Source organism: Convolutriloba macropyga, chromosome 6 (assembly GCF_964194025.1).
Source record: "Convolutriloba macropyga chromosome 6, txConMacr16.3, whole genome shotgun sequence".
NCBI classification, from domain to species: Eukaryota; Metazoa; Xenacoelomorpha; order Acoela; family Convolutidae; genus Convolutriloba; species Convolutriloba macropyga.
In genome coordinates, this window is record NC_134473.1 from 5,137,701 (window position 1) to 5,160,680 (window position 22,980).

General features: G+C 35.3%; 3 protein-coding genes across 4 annotated transcripts in view; all 3 read left to right on the forward strand.

Moving 5' to 3' along the window:
• Positions 1-22,980, forward strand: part of LOC142341447 (uncharacterized) — a 545,892-nt gene that overhangs the window by 182,341 nt on the left and 340,571 nt on the right. The gene's annotated exons all lie outside the window — the stretch shown is intronic.
• Positions 20,162-20,710, forward strand: LOC142340654 (uncharacterized). The gene has a single exon (XM_075391345.1). It carries the CDS (start codon positions 20,162-20,164, stop codon positions 20,708-20,710), a length of 549 nt encoding a protein of 182 aa, XP_075247460.1.
• LOC142340655 (uncharacterized) lies at positions 21,007-21,339 on the forward strand. Its single transcript, XM_075391346.1, has one exon. It carries the CDS (start codon positions 21,007-21,009, stop codon positions 21,337-21,339), a length of 333 nt encoding a protein of 110 aa, XP_075247461.1.

The window sequence follows — 22,980 nt, forward strand, 5'->3', positions numbered from 1 at the left end:
CAAACAGATGGAAAGATCAAGTGGAAAAACAATTCATAAATCAAAATTCTATTTTGAACCGATTAATAAATATCAAAACATATCATTCACAGATATAAAAGATATGTCATCCAAAGAAGAACACTTTATAGACATATTCTTAATCAATAAGAATCAACACAAAATAACCATCAATAAAGGTTTAATTGGTTTCATGTATCAAAACATAACATTCAGACATCAAAACGAAGAAATGTACCAAACAAATTCAATAGACTTATTTGCAGCTTTATGCCATCTAACATATGAAAACGAGAACGATATTAATGAAATCTTAAACATACAAACCAACGAAACAATCGAACAAGTAGCAACATTTGAAAGAAAACCTAATTTCAAATGCGAATTCAATATTAACAAATACACAGATTCAGAAAAAGAATTCATTCAAATGTTTGATTTCCAACATTCACATTTAACACAAGATGATTTTGAAAAAGTTGTAACTATCATATTAGACTACAAACAAGTCTATGAGACAACAAAATTTGACGTCGGAAAAACAAAAGTAAAATTAAACCTACCGATGAAAAAAGATGCAGTATTCAAAAAACAAAGAATAAGCAAAGTACCAATACACCTTAGAGAAAGAATTCAAAAATTGTTTCAAGTATTTATCTTACGAAAAGGAGAATCACTAAAAATCGTATTAGACGCACGATACTTAAACAGCATGATAGATGAATCCAAGTGCAACTGGCCAATTGAACATGTTGACGTAGCTTTAATTCGAATAAACGGAACAATATTTACAACAGCTGATCTTAACAGCGCATACAAACAACTACCACTAGATGAACAATCAATAAGATACACTCATTTCACAATTGGAAACGAACAATACTGTTTCAAACGATTATTCTACGGAATATCAATTGGACCAGCAGCTTTTGCATCAATATTAACGCATTTCCTATATCCTTTGATTAGGAAAGGAACATTAGTAGCATATGTTGATGATATCTTCATTCAAACAAATTCATACGAACAAATGTTTGAAATATTAGTAGAATATCACAAAATATTACTCATAGAAAACCTTAAAACAGCACCTGACAAAACATATTTCATGTTAAAAAAGGTTAAACTCCTTGGACACATAATTGAAGATAAAAAAGTGAAACCACTTACTTCAAGAATTGATGGAGTCCAAAAACTGGAACCACCAACAAGCATGAAAGCACTACAAAGATATCTTGGAACAATAAATTTCCTTGCTAAATACGTATATGGTATGCAACCAATACTACAGCCATTATACAATCTCTTACACAAAGAGAACGATTTCAAATGTACAAAAGAACCTCAAACAATTTTTGAACAAATGAAAAGAACAATAACACACAAATTAGAACTATCAATGCCAGACACTCCAAAACAATTCTATATTGTAACAGATGCATCAAATACAGGCATAGGAGCAGCATTACTACAACAACACCCGACTGAAAAGAAAATGAGATTATTATCAGCAAATTCTAGACTCTTTACACCGATAGAAATGCGATTATCTACACTCATCCGAGAGTGCTCAGCGATAATAGTGTATGAATTCCTACTAACAGGCTCAAATCACCCAATTGTACTATTTACAGACCACAAACCGATCATTTATCTTGTCACTCCAAAGAACAAACCAAACCACAGAGATTATTGATTTCAACTAATACTAATGAAATTCCCAAACTTACACATTATTTGGACAGAAGGAAAAAACCTAGCCCTTCCTGATTTACTCAGTAGAACAATAGATGAAGAACATTTCACAAAAACACGTGATATAACAGTAGAAATACCAGAAGACGTAAAATTCTTCTTTGCAAAAACACCGTTTGCAAATAATCTGGAATGCAAATACAGTATTTGCAATAACACAGACGATGATAACAAAGAAAAAACACACTACCCAGTCTTAGCTAACATACGCAACAACTATTTTGAAATAATTATTGACAAAAACGAATATCACCCAATATCATACGAAAAGTATAATAAAGAGACAAAAACAAATTTAATACCAAAATATAAACCAAAAACAAAAAACTGGCAGTCGCCCATAGTAGAAAAAGACGACCTCATTATTGAGAAAAATCAAAAAGGACCATTTACAACACATCACGATGATGACTATCTGAGATTGATAAACAACATAAGAACAAAACAAAAACCGAACAATGAAAATGCAAAAATATCAGACATCTTCTATAACGAACAAGCAAAGATAACAGAAGACTTAATAAAAGAAACTCAAATAATAGATCCTGTACTTCACAAAGTAAAAATGTGGATTAAACATAACAATAAACCACACTCAGTAACAATGGACATAGGAGGAAATAAAGGACTATTCGCCTATTTCAGAAAATTCAAATCAATTGTAATTGACGAGAAAACAGGAATAACTAAAATTATCATAAGAATCCACAACAAGTCAATACAACGGATTTGTTTACCATTAACACTAATACTATGTACCTTTTACGACAACCATTAAATAGACCTAGTAGGTCATACAGGCCTCGAAAAGACAAAAAGAAACATAATGGAAAAATACTATTTTCCAAACCTAACAACTTGGATCAAAATCTTGATCGCAGATTGTATACAAGGCCAAACAAATAAAGTGTTTGCAAATACGAAAACTAACAGTAAGCAAAAACAGTTAGCACCTAGAAAATCATATTTCAACGAGATGATAATGATTGATACAAAAGGGCCAATCCACCCAACATCTGAAGGGAACAACTTCATCTTTGTGATAGTAGACGCAATTTCACATTATGTAACAATAATGTGTGCGCCAAAAAATAATGCACACTACGCATTTAAGGCACTATTTGAACACTGGTTTATGAAATTTCGGATTACGCGAAGAAATTCGATCAGTTAACGGATCAGAATATATTAACACAGAACTAACACATTTATGCAATTATTTTGAAATAAAATTCAAACCAAGCACAACATATGCACCTTGGACAAACGGTTTAGTAGAAGGAACAAACAGAATAATTGGACAATCTATTCGAACACTACTAAACGAAAAGTACCAAAATTGGTCACGAAAAGCCAAGTTCTTTCCTTATGCATACAATACAAAATATCAAACACGACTAGGCATGTCACCATATGAAGTTGTATTCAACCAGAAACCAAGAAAACCAACAAAAATAAAACTAGGAACGACAACAGACGAAATGGGAAATTGCAACCCAACAGGAACCAGTGCATGTAACACACAACCGGCACATACACATTTAGAAAAACAATTCAGCCACCCAAAAATAGCGAAATTACAAAAAGGAACATTTGCAAAATGGTTTCTTGATAAAGAAAGACACTATAATGACACATATCAAACGATAACGAAGATCTTACAAAACAGAAAAAAGTTAACAGATGAGATGAACCGTCGATTCCGAACAGCAAAACCTCTTGAGATAAATACCTTCGTATTAGTAACAAATCAACAACAGGTTGACGGTGTATCCAAAAAATTACTACCATTGAAAACGGGACCTTACCTCATAATAGATAAACCTACGGAAACAACTTATATACTAAAAGATAACAATAAGGAATACATAACAAAACACAGAAATCACATTGTACCATATTACCCAAAAGAAAAACATATTAAACTAGAATTGCAAAACTACCTACTTACAAATGAAGTCCAACATTAAAGCAATCAAACATGAAGACTATGAATAAATCGAACATAAAACAACACGAAAAAGAACAAACCCAAGTAGCCCATAACTACAATCTTCGTAGGAAGAAAATTACACTAGCAAAATAATAAATAATAATAATTAAATAAATTTATAAAATAATAATAATAATGATAACAGATATTAAAAAAGTATTACTAACAATAATACAACTTTTGGTATATTACAATTAATAAAATTCAATTATAATGTCACTAATTATAAATAATAAAAACCTATATCAACTGTGAAACCCGATAAAAATCTTTATAATTTATTCATTTCATTGTCCTACCAGAAACAATAATCGGACTAAACTTGTACAATCTCCTATGTACCCGTCATATATTATCCGCCCTAAATATACACATACATTGATATCTTGTACGACTATGTATAAAATCTATCCTAACTATTTGAATTATCTCGAAAAGATATACAATCTTAATATATTTTTTACACAGTATTTCCACTACTCTGAGAACATTTAGTATTTCTATATTCAGTATTCCTACATTCAAAATTTCTACAAATAACACACATCCCTAACCCGAACTTTGTGTGCAAATCACCAAAACAGTAAAACATTTAGTACAAAAAGTTACATTTAGTACATTTATATTAACAAATGAAAAGATCAAATTAAAAACATGACAGAAAATAAAAAATTAGTTTAAATTTTAAAAGGTGTTAACATTCACCTAACCTCTAACCACTAAAAATAAGTTCACCACCAGTAATTTAACAACAAAACATGTCGCCATGAAACTGAAAATAGATAAAATATGATAAATACCACCTTAAGTTTTAACACCTTAAGTTTTAACACCTTCTAGTGGGAGAAATATAAAAACAGCTAAATATAAATGAATTGTAATATTTGACGAAACATGTCTGCAAACATAAACACTGTAAACATAAACACTGACACCCGTGAAACTACGCCCACACAGTCCATTATCCCACAGTCCAGTCGCCTCAATACCGGTCATCGACAAAACATCACCATCGTCGAACTGATACAAATTTGGCAACAACCACCCACATCATTGATAAAACAAATAACACAAATAACAAAGATTCAAATCACAAGTAAAATATCCACACAGGATATACTAAAACAAATAGGTATTGATAGTAGCTCTTGGAACCTCAACTATGAATATCACAAAGTATAAGTTCTCATATAAACAAAATCAAATAAAAAACGGTCAAAAGAACAAGTTATATTTTAACGTCCCACAGTTTGGAACTGGAATAGACGTTTAGAAATTGTCGACATTCGAATAATAAACAAATAATCAAGTAACAAATAATCAGATAACAATGAATCAAATAACAATCTTCTGATGTTCAGAAGTTTAAAACAGGAATAGACATTTTGTAGATGTCAGCATCCAGGAACACTTAAGAATAATACTAATAATAAAAACTAACGTACAACAATGAAAGTACAAACAATGATTACAACTATTAAATACTAAAGTACAACAATGATTACAAGGAGAAAGCGAGACAATGGTAAAAAGAATAAAACAACACTAACTAAGAAAGGAATATAAGAACTAAACGGAAGCTAAAAATAACCATATGAGTAACACGTACAAAGGGAAATAACTTCTTCTTTTAAATAACTTCCACTTTTAGAAGAAGTAATTTGCTATAACCACCCATGTAAAAGGAATGCACATGTAACAACCTATGTAACAACACATATTACAGAAATATTTAGGACAAAGTAAAAAAAAAAGCTCAAGGAAAACAATTAAACGCTGTGAAACCAAGCAAAAATTGAATAAACCACTAAATGTAACAATCAAGGGCACTGAATATTCATCACAACCCAATATCAATAACAAATAAACCTAAAACACAGAACATTCATTTAACATTGATGTTATCGGATTTACATGTCACTAAAACATCAGTTAAGCATTACTTGAAATTTGAACACATCATTTTATCAATCTTTAAAGGTGATCAAATGACCTTTAACATGACCTTTAACCAACAAAATTAATATAACATTCGACCATTTCACATTCGACATTATGAACAGTTGACTTTCAAACACCGTAAGTGTACGTACGTCATAGCTACACACGTCACCACCAAAAACGGACGTCATACATCTCATAAGCAAAATACGGACGTTGTTTAACAAATGTCATATACATCATTAGTAAAGAAACGGACGTTACAAGACATCATTAGCACAGCTCATTAGTGATAACAATAATCACTAAAACTCAACAAGGACCCCATTAACGGGAAGGAACTAACAAATTGACAACATCCACAATGAGATAAAAGGATGTTAGAACAGTTAACAGAGACTTACTGTCTCTTTGCAGACGCAATTAGTAACAAATAATTATCAGAACAATTACCATATTCGACACCATGAACGAGATGGTGATTAACATGGCAGATCTAACAAAGATCATTAGTAGTTGAAGTAAACATTTCAAATACAGCTAAACCTTTTCAACAATGACGTTCATACCAAACAACCAATTAACCTTTAAAAAACTTGCCATTTAACAATTGCAAAGATTGCAACAACCTATCCAATTATAAGTAACATCATTCACATCAAATAACTTGGTAACTAGACCTTTGCACTAAATTACTTGGTATAGTTGGCGTCATTAGCTATACCATTGATCAAAAACCTACTCCAAAACAAAAACTAACAGTAGTATAGGCACCAACATCAGATTAATAAACATAAACATACCATGATGGAAGTACGTCAACCGACCATCAAATACACTAATTACATACCAACACACCAATTACAAAGGAAAAAACAAATCTTGAGAACAAAAGTTAAAGAATCGTTGGAAGAAACTTTAATTCAGAAACTGGGAACCTAACAATCTAATTAGACCCAGAAATTAGTAAAATTGACAACTAGAAGACCCAAAAATGAAAAACGGAAGATATCTAAATGTCACGAACATTATAGAAAGCAACAACAAGAAAGTAAAAATCACAACTCCGATTTTGTCTCGTACAAGTCAAAACCACTGAAAATCTGAAAAATTTGAAAATTTCAGCTGAGCTGAGAAACATAATAAAACTCAAAATATTCAGTCAGAATAAAATTCTTTGCTATATTTCATATCAACTTTTGAAATTTCCATTTTTTGTTCTCAAACTTTATAAAATTAATATCATTCATCTAACCCCACTGCCTACCACCAACAATCTAAAACTTGAATCCAAAATATTCATTTAAATCAACTCATTGAGATTAATAAAATCGAAAACAATTAGACAAACTAAAGAGACATTTCAACTTCTCTTTAACGAATTTTATCAATAGTATTCCTGCACAGATCGATCCAGCAGTACCAGGTAACCTGAAGTATTTTAATTTCATTTCTGAACGGTTAATTCACCATTATAGTCACCATTGTAATGAAAATCCACCAATGCTTAGTGTATCAGAGTTTATGCAATCATTGAACAAAAATCAACTCTTTATAAAAATACAAGTCCAAAGAGATAATTTTTGGACTTGTCATTTACATTTTGATAACGATAGTGTCAGAGTATCTGATTGCAAATTATCAACTAAAGATTGTTTGTTCATAATAGAAGGCAAAACCGAAACCGGACAAGAAGTAAAACTTTTTTGTGGAGAAAAACACTTTGAATTACTAAAAGACACAGCACCTTGTACTGAAACAATCACAGAGTTCGAAACACTAAAACAACAAATTCACACAGATAGGTGTATTAACCTAAATGAACTACACACAGTTTTCATAGTAGTTTGCAAAAAAGAAGCTATAGAATTGTTAGACAAAAAAACTAAAAGAATAACAATAAAAATGATACCAATCATCGTTATAGTTGTATATCAATAGAAACAAGCATAAAATTGATAGTGCGACACCGTTAAGTGTCAGTTACTTCAACAAATAACTGTAACTTTTCAGTAGAGCATTTCATCCAATTCTCAAAAAACCACAGAGCGAAACAAACCACAGAGCGAAACAAACAGTTTCTCAAAAAACCACAGAGCGAAACAAACAGAAAGTCAAATTCACAACACAAACAATTAACAATATAAAAATACTCAACTATAACCATTCTCTAAAAATAGTTCAACAAACAAGTTTCAACAATTGATTTCCCGGACGCACTAGTGGCAACATATTTAATATTATCTAAAAAAATATTTTTCTTAACTATATTTCTCGTACCTTGTGTAGTAGTTATATCTACATACTTGGCTATAGTAGCAATAAACGAAGTGATCCGAAACCGCAGAGTCATATATGCAATCCCACCAATTCAGTAACCATATGAACAAAGTACACTCCGATATTTTCCATATATGCAAAACTAATATAGATATCGTAGAACATGAAATCTTCAAATTTATTAAAATCGCAATCCTAATTTATTTCTTCATCCGCATGTGTTTAGGATTAATAGAATATTTTGTAAACCCGTAAAAATTTATCCTAATCCAGAAATAGAAGAATCTATATATTACACATTACACTCCCAAAAATTCTATTTACAAATTGGATTTCCCGAAGAATCACCGTTCTACGGTAACGTCATAATCTATCAATTAAATTGGAGACTCGAAAATAACGACATTTGGATATGAAATCTAGGAGCACAGACACATCTACCAGAACAAGAACTAACACCCCTCATAATCATAGCACCACCATTCATCCAAATCCCAACACAAGGACCTGGCTCAGGAGCATAAAATATAATTTGCAAAAATTGCGTCAACAAATAACAATAGTAGTAACAATAACCCTGAAAGACCACACCATAACGAAGTACCAGACCTAACAAATATACCAACCTCACCAGAAATTGACGAAACCTCTGCAAACGAAAACCCATATAGGGAACGGCGAGACCGCCCGGAGAGAAGAGATCTCCTAAGAGCACGGCGTAGATCCTCACTTTCATTTCCCACACAAGACTCGACATTAGTTTCATACGGTTCTACTGACATAGACTCTAATATATTCAGACCCATAGAAGCAGGACATTCAGAACCACCAAGTAGAACAGGAACACCAACATTAAACAATTTTAATATTAGTTCACCCAGTGATCACTCCAGTGTTAACACTATCCCGACACCAACATCATCTGAACTAAGAGCAAACCTTTTCTTACCGCCTACATTTCAACAAAGGCAAGATTTCAATTTTGTCCAAGAACATTTTCGTGTACAACCAATACAATCACCACATAGTTCACTTTGGTCAGCAACATCTCCACAATCAGCAAGTACTAGTACAACACCACAAAGATCAAACCAATCCTCATCATCTAACACATCGATATGCGTACCACGAGTAGAACTAACAAATTCCTCACAACCACCAAGAAACACAGCATTATCACCATCCTCATTTATACCAGAAATACGATTACCATCAAGCCACCCTGGTAGAACAAGATCGACACCAGTTCTAAATCCTAACCCCCCTACTCGCAGTAGGATTAATGAACACATTTATCTTTTTGCACTAGACCACAAAACTTGGAATACCCCACCATCGTTATACGGACCTACTAATCTTGGAGATACAGTTACAAATTGGTCAAGGAATCGATTAATAAACAAATTAAACCTTACAATACGACAACGTAACACAGCACTTAACGTTCTAGCAACACCATCTCTTGAACTTAAATTTAACACCACGATTAAATACGACACCATATTTAATCATCCATTTCATGCAACTACACCTTCAATAATAACAACGACAACACCAGCACCATTTATTTGTATTGAGTTTATCTATAAATTCGACAGATACACAAAACAGACATTAGGATTCGCAACGTTCTATAATCCTCATACAGGTCTTTCATATACATGTCGTTTCAACTAAAAGCTATAATACTAATATTATTATTAATAATATTATACATTTACAAGAAAATAGAAACAAAAACACAACTGGAACATCGGCTAAATAACCGTGTTAAACAACGCATCAAAAGTCGAATCAATGAAAGGATGGAAATACACATCAAAAACTTTCAGAACAAAAATAAAACAAAAAAGACAAACACATCATATACAATTGATCAAGAGAGATTTGATAAACTGAAAAACCATGTATTTAACAATAATACCAAATTTAAATACTCAAAACAATATTTTACTCATGAAACGAACATAAAAGAAATCGAAGAATTTAAAAACAGCTCGGACTACGAAGCAATGTGGGAAATAGCTATCGATAAATGGACAAGAATTTGGAACTTCTATAGAGAACAGTTAACAGACAGTATACTGGACAAATTTAACTTGAATACTAAAAGACGAAAACGCCAAACCAATGTAGACTTTGTAGAATTAACAGGACAAAATATCAATGGTTCCGCAACCGGACCTCAAGATATATTTATAGAACGCTACAATTGCGATGCTGATGAAATCACAAAAGTAAAATATTACGAATTGAACAGAATCAGCACATGTAAATTTAAACCACTAGACTTGGATATGACAGAAACAGAAGTACAACTTTTATCAAAAGCACAAGCTGTAGAGATAAAAGCATACGCAGTTGCAGGAACAATCAAAGAACGCGTAGAATGGTGTTCGCAGCACACCAAATATGTTAGAGCTAACAGACCTAGTTATTATGTCTCAAAACATTAACCTACTCAAAAAACCTGAGTTGTTAACCTACTCAAAAACACAAGACATAAACCAACACGATATAACATCTCATTCAATTACATAGCTAATCCACCAATTCAGAAAAAGGTAGAAGACTTCCAAGGCAGAATACAATTCGACTTTGATACTCCAATGGTACCACCATATGGAAGGATAGTCTATTACTATACAAATCCAATGTGGATACCTTTCGAAATCAAAAATGCACAATCAAACGGCATGAAAGGACCAAGAAAACAAAATAGAATAGACTTATTAGTTTGGACTTTAGAATTACGAGAAGTATCATTAATACTAAATCTCGACACAGAAGAAATATCATACATGGGAACAAAATTACCTTGAGATCGTAGAAAAGGAGAGTGCCTACCGACACCTTTTTACACCTTTTACAAAAGCAGCAATTGTTTGGGAACCCCAAACACATTGTCAGTTGTTTGAACTAATCAGATTTGATGCATACATGGTTAATTACCAAGATAGATACTGGATAGAAACAAATGCAGAATGGACAACAGTCCAACAACCTGATATAACACAAAAGTAAAACTGAATAAAACAGATACCGTCGCTACACGATTCGAAGTACACCCATTAGTAGAACGAGAATGAGGATCACCACAACCGTTACACAAAACGGAATAATACGATATTTACATAATCTATGAATATGGATTCGATATGCATACAGGACAAAAAGTAACAAGAAAGAAAGATAAATTTGACGAGGAAAAAATTATAAAAATTAAACCAAAACAAATAATATCAGAACACACACGTTATGAAGATGAAGAAAACCAACAGTATTACTATGGTTTTGTAAACGAAAATACACATTTAAACATGAAAATGGACTTATACATGAGTAACATATATTCCAGAATAAGTCTACAAGCAATTGAATTTTACTCACAAATATGTGAACAAACTCGAAACATTCGACAATTAACACTCACACAAGTACAAAAGAACACACCACTCCTAGGATACATCCTTACCGGAGATAGATCAATATTTGTAAAACAAGAAGGAGTAAACGTAATGAAAATGTACAAACGTCCGAAGAAGTCTTCACCATTATACGTACCACAGATTCGTGAATGCTACGACAAAAAACCAATTTTATACAAGAACAGAGTACAATACGTACATCAATTAACAAGACAAACAAACTTATGGGCAAAGAAAGTACCATGCTCACATAGTAACTTTGATCAACTAATATCTATTGACACTGAAGGAACAGCTAGATACCGAGTAACACCGTATCCCGTAAAAGTTGAAACAATATTAAATACAATCTCACCTGAAAAAATAGTACTTGATAACATGTTTAGTAAAGCTAGTTTAATAGAAAGTGGTATATACAGTAGAGAACAATTAGTTCAAGAACGAAAAAGAGATTTACTCCATGAATACATGGGAGATCGTGAAAAACCATTACAAGCAGCACAATTAGCACAAAAATTATTGGAACTCGAACAATTAGGATTATAACAGACATACAAAAACTATGAACAATCACTTAAATGGTTGAGAGATCTAAACATTAATGGATATAACTTCCAAATAGATCAACCCAATGTTAACTGGAAAGAAATCTTTGACGGCGCCTGGCTAAAAGAACAAATACTATCAATCTTCGGTTGGCCATGGTATATCTTAGAAAAAATGGCAAAATATATGCAATGATAAGTATGATATTATTTATAACAAATCTTATTATAAAATTTTATAACGCCTTTGTAATACACAAAGCTATTGGCATACAAGCCAGTATAACAAAAATACTGCTTACAGGAACATTTGGAATCTTCTCACAAACGTTAACACAATTAGTAGCTCAAATACAAGAAGAAGAAATTGATCATGACAGTGACGATAATACGACACATTACGGAAATAACAAGTCACGAAAATATTAACATACCTTTTGTCGACATTCCGCAGATAACAGTAATAAAAACGACACACCTGCAGAAATTTACGTCGACACAAACTATAAACATTATAACACAACAATTCGAAGAACAGAAAAAGGACTACAATTAAGAACAATAGATTCACCCACAAAGTTGCAGAAACCACCTCTCCCAGAAAGAAAATATAAACAAGAACCATTTAAAATAGAACCATTAGCAACCATAAAAGAAAACAAGATACCAACAATACAACCACAACTGATTACACCACCCCCTGCGTACCAGTGTGTAGGGAACAATATAACCTTTTCTAATACACTCCATAAAGCACCCATACCTAGCGCACCCATACCTAGCGCACCTATAATACAACAACAACAACCAGCTTCATTCCATAATAATCCCTATGAAATACCAATGACCATAAATCAATCCACACCCTCTGAAATACCCCAATCGTCAGCAAAATCAACTAATAAACAACATCTAATACCTACAACAAAACTTCTCGATATGCAAAACCCACCACCTATCGACTTTGATCAATTAAAATTAACGGCTAACAAAATGCATAACCGCAGCCACAGTTTAGACATACTAAAAAATGCTGATCAGCCACATACGAACGAAGTAACATACTTCGATACTCATTCAGCAGATACATACGAAGTTTAACAAACTAGTATTCCGGAACAACTAACATAAGCCCCCAACAATTTTTTTTTCTAATATATACATATATATATATATATATATATATATATATATATATATATATATATATATGTTCCTACTGAATTCGCTTACAAGTATTTCCCTCAACAACTAATACATAGCCTTTTGTAATCAGCAATAGTTCACATTTTTCTTATACACATTTAATTCCAAATCTTTCATATTATTACTGTTTCCATTTGATAGATAATATATAAAAACTACAAAAACTAATTACTTATTTATACTCCCTACCATGTACATATAACATAATGTATGAATGTTTACCGTCGAAATGACAATTGCGAAACACCATATAACAATAAAATCACTAACAAGTGATAAATAACAGTCAGAACTAATACTAAGTTCTTGTATTCTCTATAACAACTAACTTTCATAACATAATGTGTAACAATATACTGGCAATAGAATAAACCATTATAAATTTTAGCAAATGGCTTCCAACATGGACTATGAGTCAGAGTCACCATACAAAGAGGATTCCCCCTTCAGCTATGATGTTGAGGAGGGTAACTGAGCTCTGGCTCAGGACGATCGAGCCCAGGAACTATAAGAGACAACGCTTCAGATTGTAGCACCCAGACGGACGATTATTTGGTTACTACAAACGACAAAGTAACAACGATGAGAGTGGAATTGGACAACACACCAAACCAACATACGCAAACACCGCAAGAGATAGCACGTAAAATTAAGGACAAATTTAATCAAACAAAACAAATTTACGATAAGCGAAATTTACAATCGTTTCTTAACAGAACAAAAAACGAACAAGGAACTAGTACTAATATACACAGCTACCAAAATAATAGACCACTTAACCAAAACCAATCACCAGCTGAAACATATGTATCACCCCCACTTCCTAGCTATCCTCCACCTGTGAGACCACCTCCACCTGATGATTACCTAACAGAACATATTAAGGACACAACAAAACGTTCAACAACGATTGTTTTCTAGAAGCGCAAATAACAGACCGAACAACCTCCGTTTCCCTTATGCAGTAACACCACGCAGCAATAACAGAAAATCTTTCTTTCATCAGTCTACCAATGAACAGACCCCCACAGCTACGGTCATGGAAGCCATCTGGTTCCAAGACAAGGACCCGCGAACATTAAATAGCCCGCATAGTAGTAACTATAATCCTCTATTATCATATCGTAATTGGGCAGAGATGCCATTTGACTCTCGAGAATACAATTTTTGTTATGTCACCCTTACATAACCTAAAAGATCAAGTTTCTGAATACATTCCGCCTTTACCACCAGAAAACACAAACAGTGTTAAACGCAGTACCAAAAACATGGGGCAAGATAAGTTACACCAACACAACTTACCCGATCTTAAAGCAGTTCTACAGTTCAACAGAACGTTTTCTGTATGACTATGATTACGAGTTCAAGGTACCCATAACATGTACCTTCGACTTACTCGCAGCTAAAGCATCCCAAGATTTATCAGCATACAGTGTATTCGGCCATCAGATTTTTCAACTCAGTTTCAATTTCCTGCATCCAACACCGAAGGATGTCCAAAACAACAACTACCGAGTACACGAAACCAAACTAATACATAATTTAATCTACTATACATTTCTACGGGACAAAAACCAAAATACTACTAAAAGCTGTAGACATATAAATGACCAGCTTACGTCACCATATTTTCTCAATTACGGATATCGACTCAAATGGGATAATACATTAGGAACTCTCCGTAACTTCGACCCGATTAAAAATTACTATATCTTTCAACCAAAAAACGCACCGGAAAGACCATTAATGGTACCGCTCAAAGCGTTAGAGCCGTGTGAAGAATATCACACATATCACCTAGAAGGAAGTGTAACAAATAGAGCATTTATCAACAGAATCCAATTTAACAACGAAAGAAAAACCACAGAAATTGAAAAAGAAATACGGAATACAGTCAAAGCGTCGATTACGGATATCTCAATTTACGAAATACCTAACTTACTTGCACATTTCTTGTCAACAGATGAACACTTCATCAAAGAATACAAATATTACAGGGACCGAACAAACTATCCCAACCAAGCAGAAAAGCTATAACAGCAATAATTCCAGTAACAAGTAACAACTCAGAACTCTAATAAAAACAATTTATAACCATAACAACATTGTAAACTATCAAAGTAAACTGTTATTGAATGATAACAATTGCTTTATCGAACTATAAAACCATCTCTGCATATATGTTATTTTCATCTACATTAAACATCCCTTACGAGAAATACTCAATACTAAATAGTTGTACAACCCTACCTTGTATCCCTTCAACAATTTGTACAGAACCGGATAAATACAGTTTATATCTGATTGCAATTACATAACTACCAGCAGTTATCATAAAAGGTAAAACACTTCATGTGTAATAGAGTTTATATAACACCATTAGTTTTTATATTTTTTTACCTTTTACACTACCCTATCCTATTTCTCACACATAAATTGTACATGTATATGCAAAAATTTTCCATAGTCAGATATATGCAATTTTGTAAATAAGGAAAAACACCAAAAAATACCTGATAGTATTGCGTTAATAAAGCAAACGGATGTAAACAAGACTGATAGTGCAAAATAACAATGTATAATGACTAACTATAAGTCATAAGTAACAAAACATGTAAATTCTACACATAACGTGTAAGTAAGTAGAATGAGTCATAACATGATAAATTTAAACAATTTCCAGAACAAGTTCACAGTATATCACCTGATATTTACCGATTCTTCAAAATAACAATATGTCCAAAATCAAAATTGAGCAACAATCTTATAATAACATATAACATACCATCAATAATCTGCAACAACAGATAAAACGGATACATTACAAATTTCAAAATTTCACGTTTACGAATATCATTGATACACATATAAAATAGTAATAGTAACATACATATAATTGTGATAGAACATGTAACAAATATAACAACAATAACACATGTAACGATGAAATTCTCATATATATCACATGACATTAAAACTAGTTATAACATTTTAGTTTACACTTTATAGTAACAACTAACATATTGGAAATTTTTAGTAACAACTAACATGATACTATTCCCAAAAGGAATATTTGGAATGTTGAATATAGATATGTCGTTTCAGGCGAACACCTAAACAATTAAGCGCGCAGACAGAGACGTTTAATTAATCCTTTCTGATAATCGTTAATGGGAATACGACAATTGGACATTTTTGTGCATACCCATTACAAACTATGAGCGAGATCTGTATAACCTTTACAAAATATAATACAGAGTCAACAGGCACATTTAACGAATTTACAGATTCGAAAAACGCAAATAAAAACCGTAGCAACTAACAATTCCTCAAAATTGTAGAAGTACAGCAAAACAATTCGTAAGAATTGATTGCATCAGAATAACTCTCGATTTAGAACTGAAAATCAGGATACTAATACATGTTCATTATCAGTAACAAAATTTACTATGATCCAACATGGCCAAAACAATCACATGTCACTAAAAGCTTCTCGTTGTTGTCAACAAGCTTTGCGTTGACAAGCTACCTAACTACCTTCGATTTTTCCACCGAATTCCATATAACAGTTAACATACAAGTTAAAATTCTTTCCAACCGGAATGGATACTACGTATAACAGAACACTTATTCTACCTAACAAGACAGGTTAAAATAGTGAAAAAATACTGAACATCTAACAGCTAACATAAGCAAACCAAATCAATTCAGGTAAGTCAGGTAAGTCGCTGGACATCAAGATCGCCTCCAACATCAACACGGGGCCTACCCGAAAGGATCTCTACCCACTGGAAGTGGTACTGGAATAGATACTGTTGTGGTTGTTAATGTTCTCTCCTTGCTCTTTGGGCAACCTGTGTCTAGGAATCGACTTGCTGACGAACTGATGCAGAGCAACACAGTCAAAAAGAAAAGAAAATCCTCCAGAGAGACTAAAGAGAAATTAACGTATTATATTATACAGAAGACTTTCAAAAAACTCGAAACCCCGGAAAGATGGAGTCAATGTTGACTTCCAACAAAGAAGAATTGAAGACTTTATTATTTAAATAAATAAAGACTGAAAATACTCTTCCCTGATCGGCAAAAAAGGGAAAATAACTTTTCTTTAGATGTTTATCTGTTTTCCCCTGATACCAGAAGAGAAAGCTATTTAGTCAGCACCAGTTACCTACCTGATATAACATAAAAGTATATTTCTCTCTCTCTACTCCGCTCTTGTTTTGTATTGAGATATACGTCAGACTTTAGCATTGGGGCCCGTGCACTGTCTACTGAAGCTCAGATAGAAGAGTAACAGACTAGAGATCTAGAACATTAGTTAGTCAGGTAAGCCTTATGAGTACATACTATTCTTGAGACAACCATAAGACTGTTCAGGAAGTATCTTATTAAAGGTAAGCTCAGAACACGTCTTAAAGTGGGCCACCAGATGTGTTATGTCAACTCTGCTCACAAAACCACAACTCTGGTCGTGGCCCCGAATACTTGGAAAATTCAGCGTATGACCGACAGGGTTGTGTGACGAGGTTCAATCTCTGCTCTAATTCTCTAAGAACTCACGAAAAGGGTCCCTGCCAATCGAAAACAAGGTGCCTTGTGGAGAGACGCAATGGCTTTCATCACTCAACACTCCATAGGACCAGTGCCAGGCAATATCAACAAAATGCACAACCAATTGGCAACTGGAATCAAATCTCACAAAACAATGTCTTCAGAAACCAAACAAACCAAAACCAGTCAAACTATTGAGGTAACTTTAATAAGGAAAACAAAAGCCAACAGACGAGTTCAAACTACAACCAACAGAGTGGAAACCAGAACAGACATGGTGGATCTAACAGCAGTACTTCACTCAGGGGCAACTGGAACAAAAATGGTTTTCACCCTAAGCCGATGAGCACGCAGAACAACAGAAACAGACAGCAGTGTAACAATCAGCGCACTGTAGCCCAACAGCAGGCGACTACTCCGCAACAAAACTACACTTGCAGCAACCAATAGGAAACCTTATGGGTCAGACCGCAGATACAATTGCAGGCGATGCCAGTAACACTTTTCAACAGAGATCTTTGCATTGAAACCTACCCATTGCTGGACAGTGGCAGTGACAACACTCAAATAACACAGAAGGTTGCCGATGCACGTCAAGTTCAATAACTGATAGACATAACCCTACCACTAGCTTCACTTCATGGTGAACACTCAGTTAACAGAGGAGATGTCATCATCGGCATACGAAATTTGTACAGCAGTTGTCCTGTGATCAGAATCCCTGTGTACGCAACAGCAATGGAGGAGTTTCGGATGATAGGAGTTCAAAACGAAATGTTGAATGAGGTCTGCAGATACCTTTATCACCTCCAGAACACAAGATTTCCAACCATCAGGGAGAACCGGATCGGAATACTATTTGGAGCAGATGCATTCACAGCAACGGTTCCCAGACAGTTCACAACAGGACCCACTGGCACCCCTTACGGAGTAAACACGCTGCTTTTTGGGCACTGACGCGGCCCATTCTTTAGATGTACACACGCAAGAGGTTCGGACAATCAAACAGCACAAGCATAACACTTTCAATCATATCAGGAGACGACAAGCCGTTCCAGATGAAGATCTTCTCCAACTCTTCTGGACAATTGAAAGAGTGAACGTCAAACAGTGTTCTCCAAAGGAACACTTTTCAGATGGCAAAGAAGCTGTGTCCATCTTCAATGATACCATAAAAACCATTGGTGACAGGTATCAGATTGGACTTCCATGGAAGAAAGCAATCACACTCCCTGACAACTACTTCATGGCCAAAGTTCAGTGGCACACTCCGCAGCAGAGGCTGGAGAGGGACACAAACTTGGTAGACCGCTATGAGGAAACAATAAAAATAGATTTGGGTAAAAACTACATCACAACTGCAGACCCCAGTTGCAGACAATCTGTCTTGTACCTTCCCCATCACCCAGTTATCAACAAACAGAAACCAGACAAAATCCGTAGAGTCACAAATGCTGCTTCCAAATATAAGGGAACCTCACTCAATGATCCATTGCTGACAGGGCCGGATTTACTCTGCAACCTGTATGGCCCTGCTCTGCGCTTCAGACAGTACTCAGCGGCAATCACAGCTGACATCGAGGCAATGGTCATGCAGATTGGCATCCAACCACAAGACCAGGACTATCTCCGTTTTCTGTGGACAGGGAATCGCAATTAAAAAGTCCTCAAATACAATCGACTCATTTTTGGAGCCAACTGCTCACCTTCTTGTGACAACAAACATGAGCATCCAGAGGCGCACACATCAATCATGCAGCAGTTCTACATGGATGGTTTCATGGATACCTACCCTTCTGAAGAGCAGGCCCACAGAAGTGCAGAGGAGGTCAAAGCTGTGTTACATACAGGAGGGTTCAATCTGACGAAGTCCTTAGCAACAAATCAGCCGCATTGGAAAAACTACTGGAAGAAGACAAGGCAAAAAAACCCCAAAGAGTCCTTGGTCAGACGCGGGACCCCAAAACTGACAAGTTGATGTTTGCAAAACCGAAGCTTCTCTACCCAGAACAACAGCTGACTCAACAAAAGTTGCTCTCAATGGCAGCTTCTCTGTTTGGTCCAGTAGGACTCATTTCACCCTTTCCCATCAGAAATAGATGCATTCTCCAAAGAAACATTAAAGAGGGAAGAAACTGGGTTCAACCTGTGTCAGAATGCTACCAACAAGAACTACAGGAGAGGATGGACGAGTTCGAGAGCATGACTTCCACCCACATTCCTTGATACTTGACTACCAGCACCAATGGAAACCATCAACTTCACACGTTCACTGATGCCTCAATTTGTGCAAATGCTGCCATAGTTTATATGAGGACAACCAACTCTGATGGATCTTCCACATCCCGATTTGTGATCAGTAAAATAAAAGTGGCACCGATCAAGCAGCTGAGCATTCCAAAACTGGAATAGAATCGGCAAAACTTGGTGCAGAGCTAGCTGGGTTCTGTCAGATCAAGATGACAACAACCATAAGTTCAAAACACTTTTGGACAGACAGCACCGCTACATTTGGATGGATCAAATCGAAGCAGAGACAGAAGATGAACATTGCCAACAGATTGACCAAAACTCACGAGAATTCTAACCCGGATAGTTGGAGACATATCCCTGGAAAGATGAATCCCGCTGACGAGGGCACACGAGGCCTCAACCCATTAGACATACCAAAGCTGTGGATTCAACAATCGGACTTTCTGAGCACACCTCAAGACTGGAATTTCGCCGAAGACAGTGATCCCACACATTGCGCTACACATGCGACACAACTTCAGACGCCGGTCATTGAGGTTGAATCAATTTCAACATGGAGGCGACTACTCAACTCTACTAGAATGGTGTTTCAGGCAATAAGACGCTTCAAGGCAAAACTCCGATCTAGAAGACAAAACGAACCACCTGAGACCTCCAACACTGACAATTTTGCATCAGATGAGAACGGAGCAGGGAACTACCTCATCAAAATGTCCCAAAACGAGATTTTCTCAGGAACAATTTCGTCACTGTAACAAGGCACTTCTAATCTACAGTGCGAAACATCCCCTCGTTCTCCATAGCAGGAGCAGAATTGCAAGATTATTGATTGAAAAGCCGCACCATGATTAAGGCCATCAGGGAGTGGAACATGTGAAGGCCCACCTGCAACAGACTTTCTTAATGATTAGAATGAGAACAGTGATGCGAAGTCTGGGGAAACACTGTTTCATTTGCAGACGATGGAGGGCAGACAATGTGAGACCGAAGATGGCCGACCTGTCTGAATTCAGATTTCAAGATGTAAACAAGCAATACCTCTTTGTCAAGAATGGACATTGAGGACAAGAGAGAGGGCACCCAGATGCACTACGTCTACTTGTTAACATGCCTGGTAACCAGAGCTGTCCACCTAGAAGTATGCCATGACCTCTCAGCCGATTGTCTTCTCAAGACCATCTGCAGATTTGTATCACGACCTGGATACCATGACTTCATTGTAATTTACAATGGCAAAAACTTCATTGGAGCCAAGCAAGCAATAAAGTTAAAGTTCCAGAGAAACTACAAGCCAAACAACGAGTACATCAGACTGCAATTGGCTCAACAGACCTTTCAGTGGACTGTCAACACTCCATTGGCACCACACTTCGAAGGAGTCTGAGAGACGCTGATACAAACCGCGAAGAGGAGTCTACTGATAGTGCTGGGCAGTCAAAAACTAACACTCTCAGTTTTCGAGAAAGTTGTGGCAGAGGCAAGTTTGAACTCCAGGCCATTAACTCATATGGGCTGCAGCATCTCAGATGAGGGACCACTTACTCCGAATCACTTCCTCCTTCGCAAACCTCACATGTGTTTGAAACCTCTTCTCAACAGCAACCAGTGGTTCTCCACTAAGGACTTCAAATTGACGCAGACAGTAGTTGATTACCACTGGAGCAGATTTCTGAAGGAATTTGTTCCTGAGCTCAACAAGAGAACGAAGTGGCAAAGATCAAATGATGAACTGAATGAAGGTGACATTGTGTGGGTGCTCAAGCACTTCACCCCAAGAGGATTCTGGCATCTCGGGAAGGTTGTGAAAGCACACAGAGCTCCAGACGGAATAGCCAGGAGCTTCGACATCCAGACGGCTTCAGGTATGGTACACAGACCAGCAGTAACCCTAAGCATTGTACTCCCACAATTGTCAAGTGCGCCGGAGGGTCACTGAAACAAGTTCATTGAAAAACACACACACACACACACACACACACACACACACACACACCCACACACACACACACACATACAAACACACACAAAAACAAAACTCAATATCAGAAAAAAAAACTTTTGAGCTTCAATTTACTGTGTTTACATTTTCATTTCAAATGTTCCGTTTTGTTGCCGGGAGTGTAAAGGAACCAAGTTCCTTTTACTTTATCTCCCCTCAGGCCGTCACTTTCATCCCCCACCTACACTTTTATCCCCAAATGCTTTTCCTTTCCTGATTTCCATTCCCCCCAACCTATTTTCGTTGAAGCTTTTTATATGTCGACTTTAATGAAGAAGTCAGAAGTGGTTGACGTTCACTTTCAATATTACTTATAGTAAGGGATTTCCCGTTTTGGATCATAACTCGTGTGCCAATGGCGCGAAATATGATGTACTTATAGAGCGTGATTTGCTACGTGGTTGCGACTTTCAGAAATACAAATATTAATGAAAAGTTGTCTTGGTATGCAAGACTTAGGCCGAAGAGAATAAACAGGAATCGCCTGTATGTCCGATTTGAATCATAGGGAGTGGTTGTGATGATCGGTTTTGAACGTAAGGGATCGCTGATATATTACTGGTTTTAAACATAAGCATTGTCGGTATGTTGGGTTTGAAACGTAAGGAATCGTCAAAATGTTTGGTTTCATACCTGAACAATAGTCTTTTAATCGGTTATAAAATTGGGCAAAAATCAGTTTGCTCCATTTTGAACCAGAGCAATATCTTTCAATTGGCTCTAAAATTGGGCAACAGCCAGTTCGCTCAGTTTTGAACCTGAACAAAAGTGGGTTTACTTTGTTTTAAGCTTATGTATACATCTATGTGTTGAAAAGTCGTTACTTTAGCGTTAACCTGAACAATAGTCGTTTTATTAAGTTTTATAAGTAAAGAATTACTTGTATGCTCGATTTTAAAACTCAACAACAATAAGTTTGATCGTGTTATCAACGTAGGAAATTTTCGGCAAGATCGATTTTGAACCGGAACATATTTGAAACTGAACAATAGTCGTCTTTTTGGTTTTAAACTGAACGAATTGTTG

Excerpts from the sequence above, each read along its gene's own strand:
- LOC142340654 (XM_075391345.1), top strand. The coding sequence starts at position 20,162 with ATGACAACAACCATAAGTTCAAAACACTTTTGGACAGACAGCACCGCT.
- LOC142340655 (XM_075391346.1), top strand. The coding sequence starts at position 21,007 with ATGGACATTGAGGACAAGAGAGAGGGCACCCAGATGCACTACGTCTAC.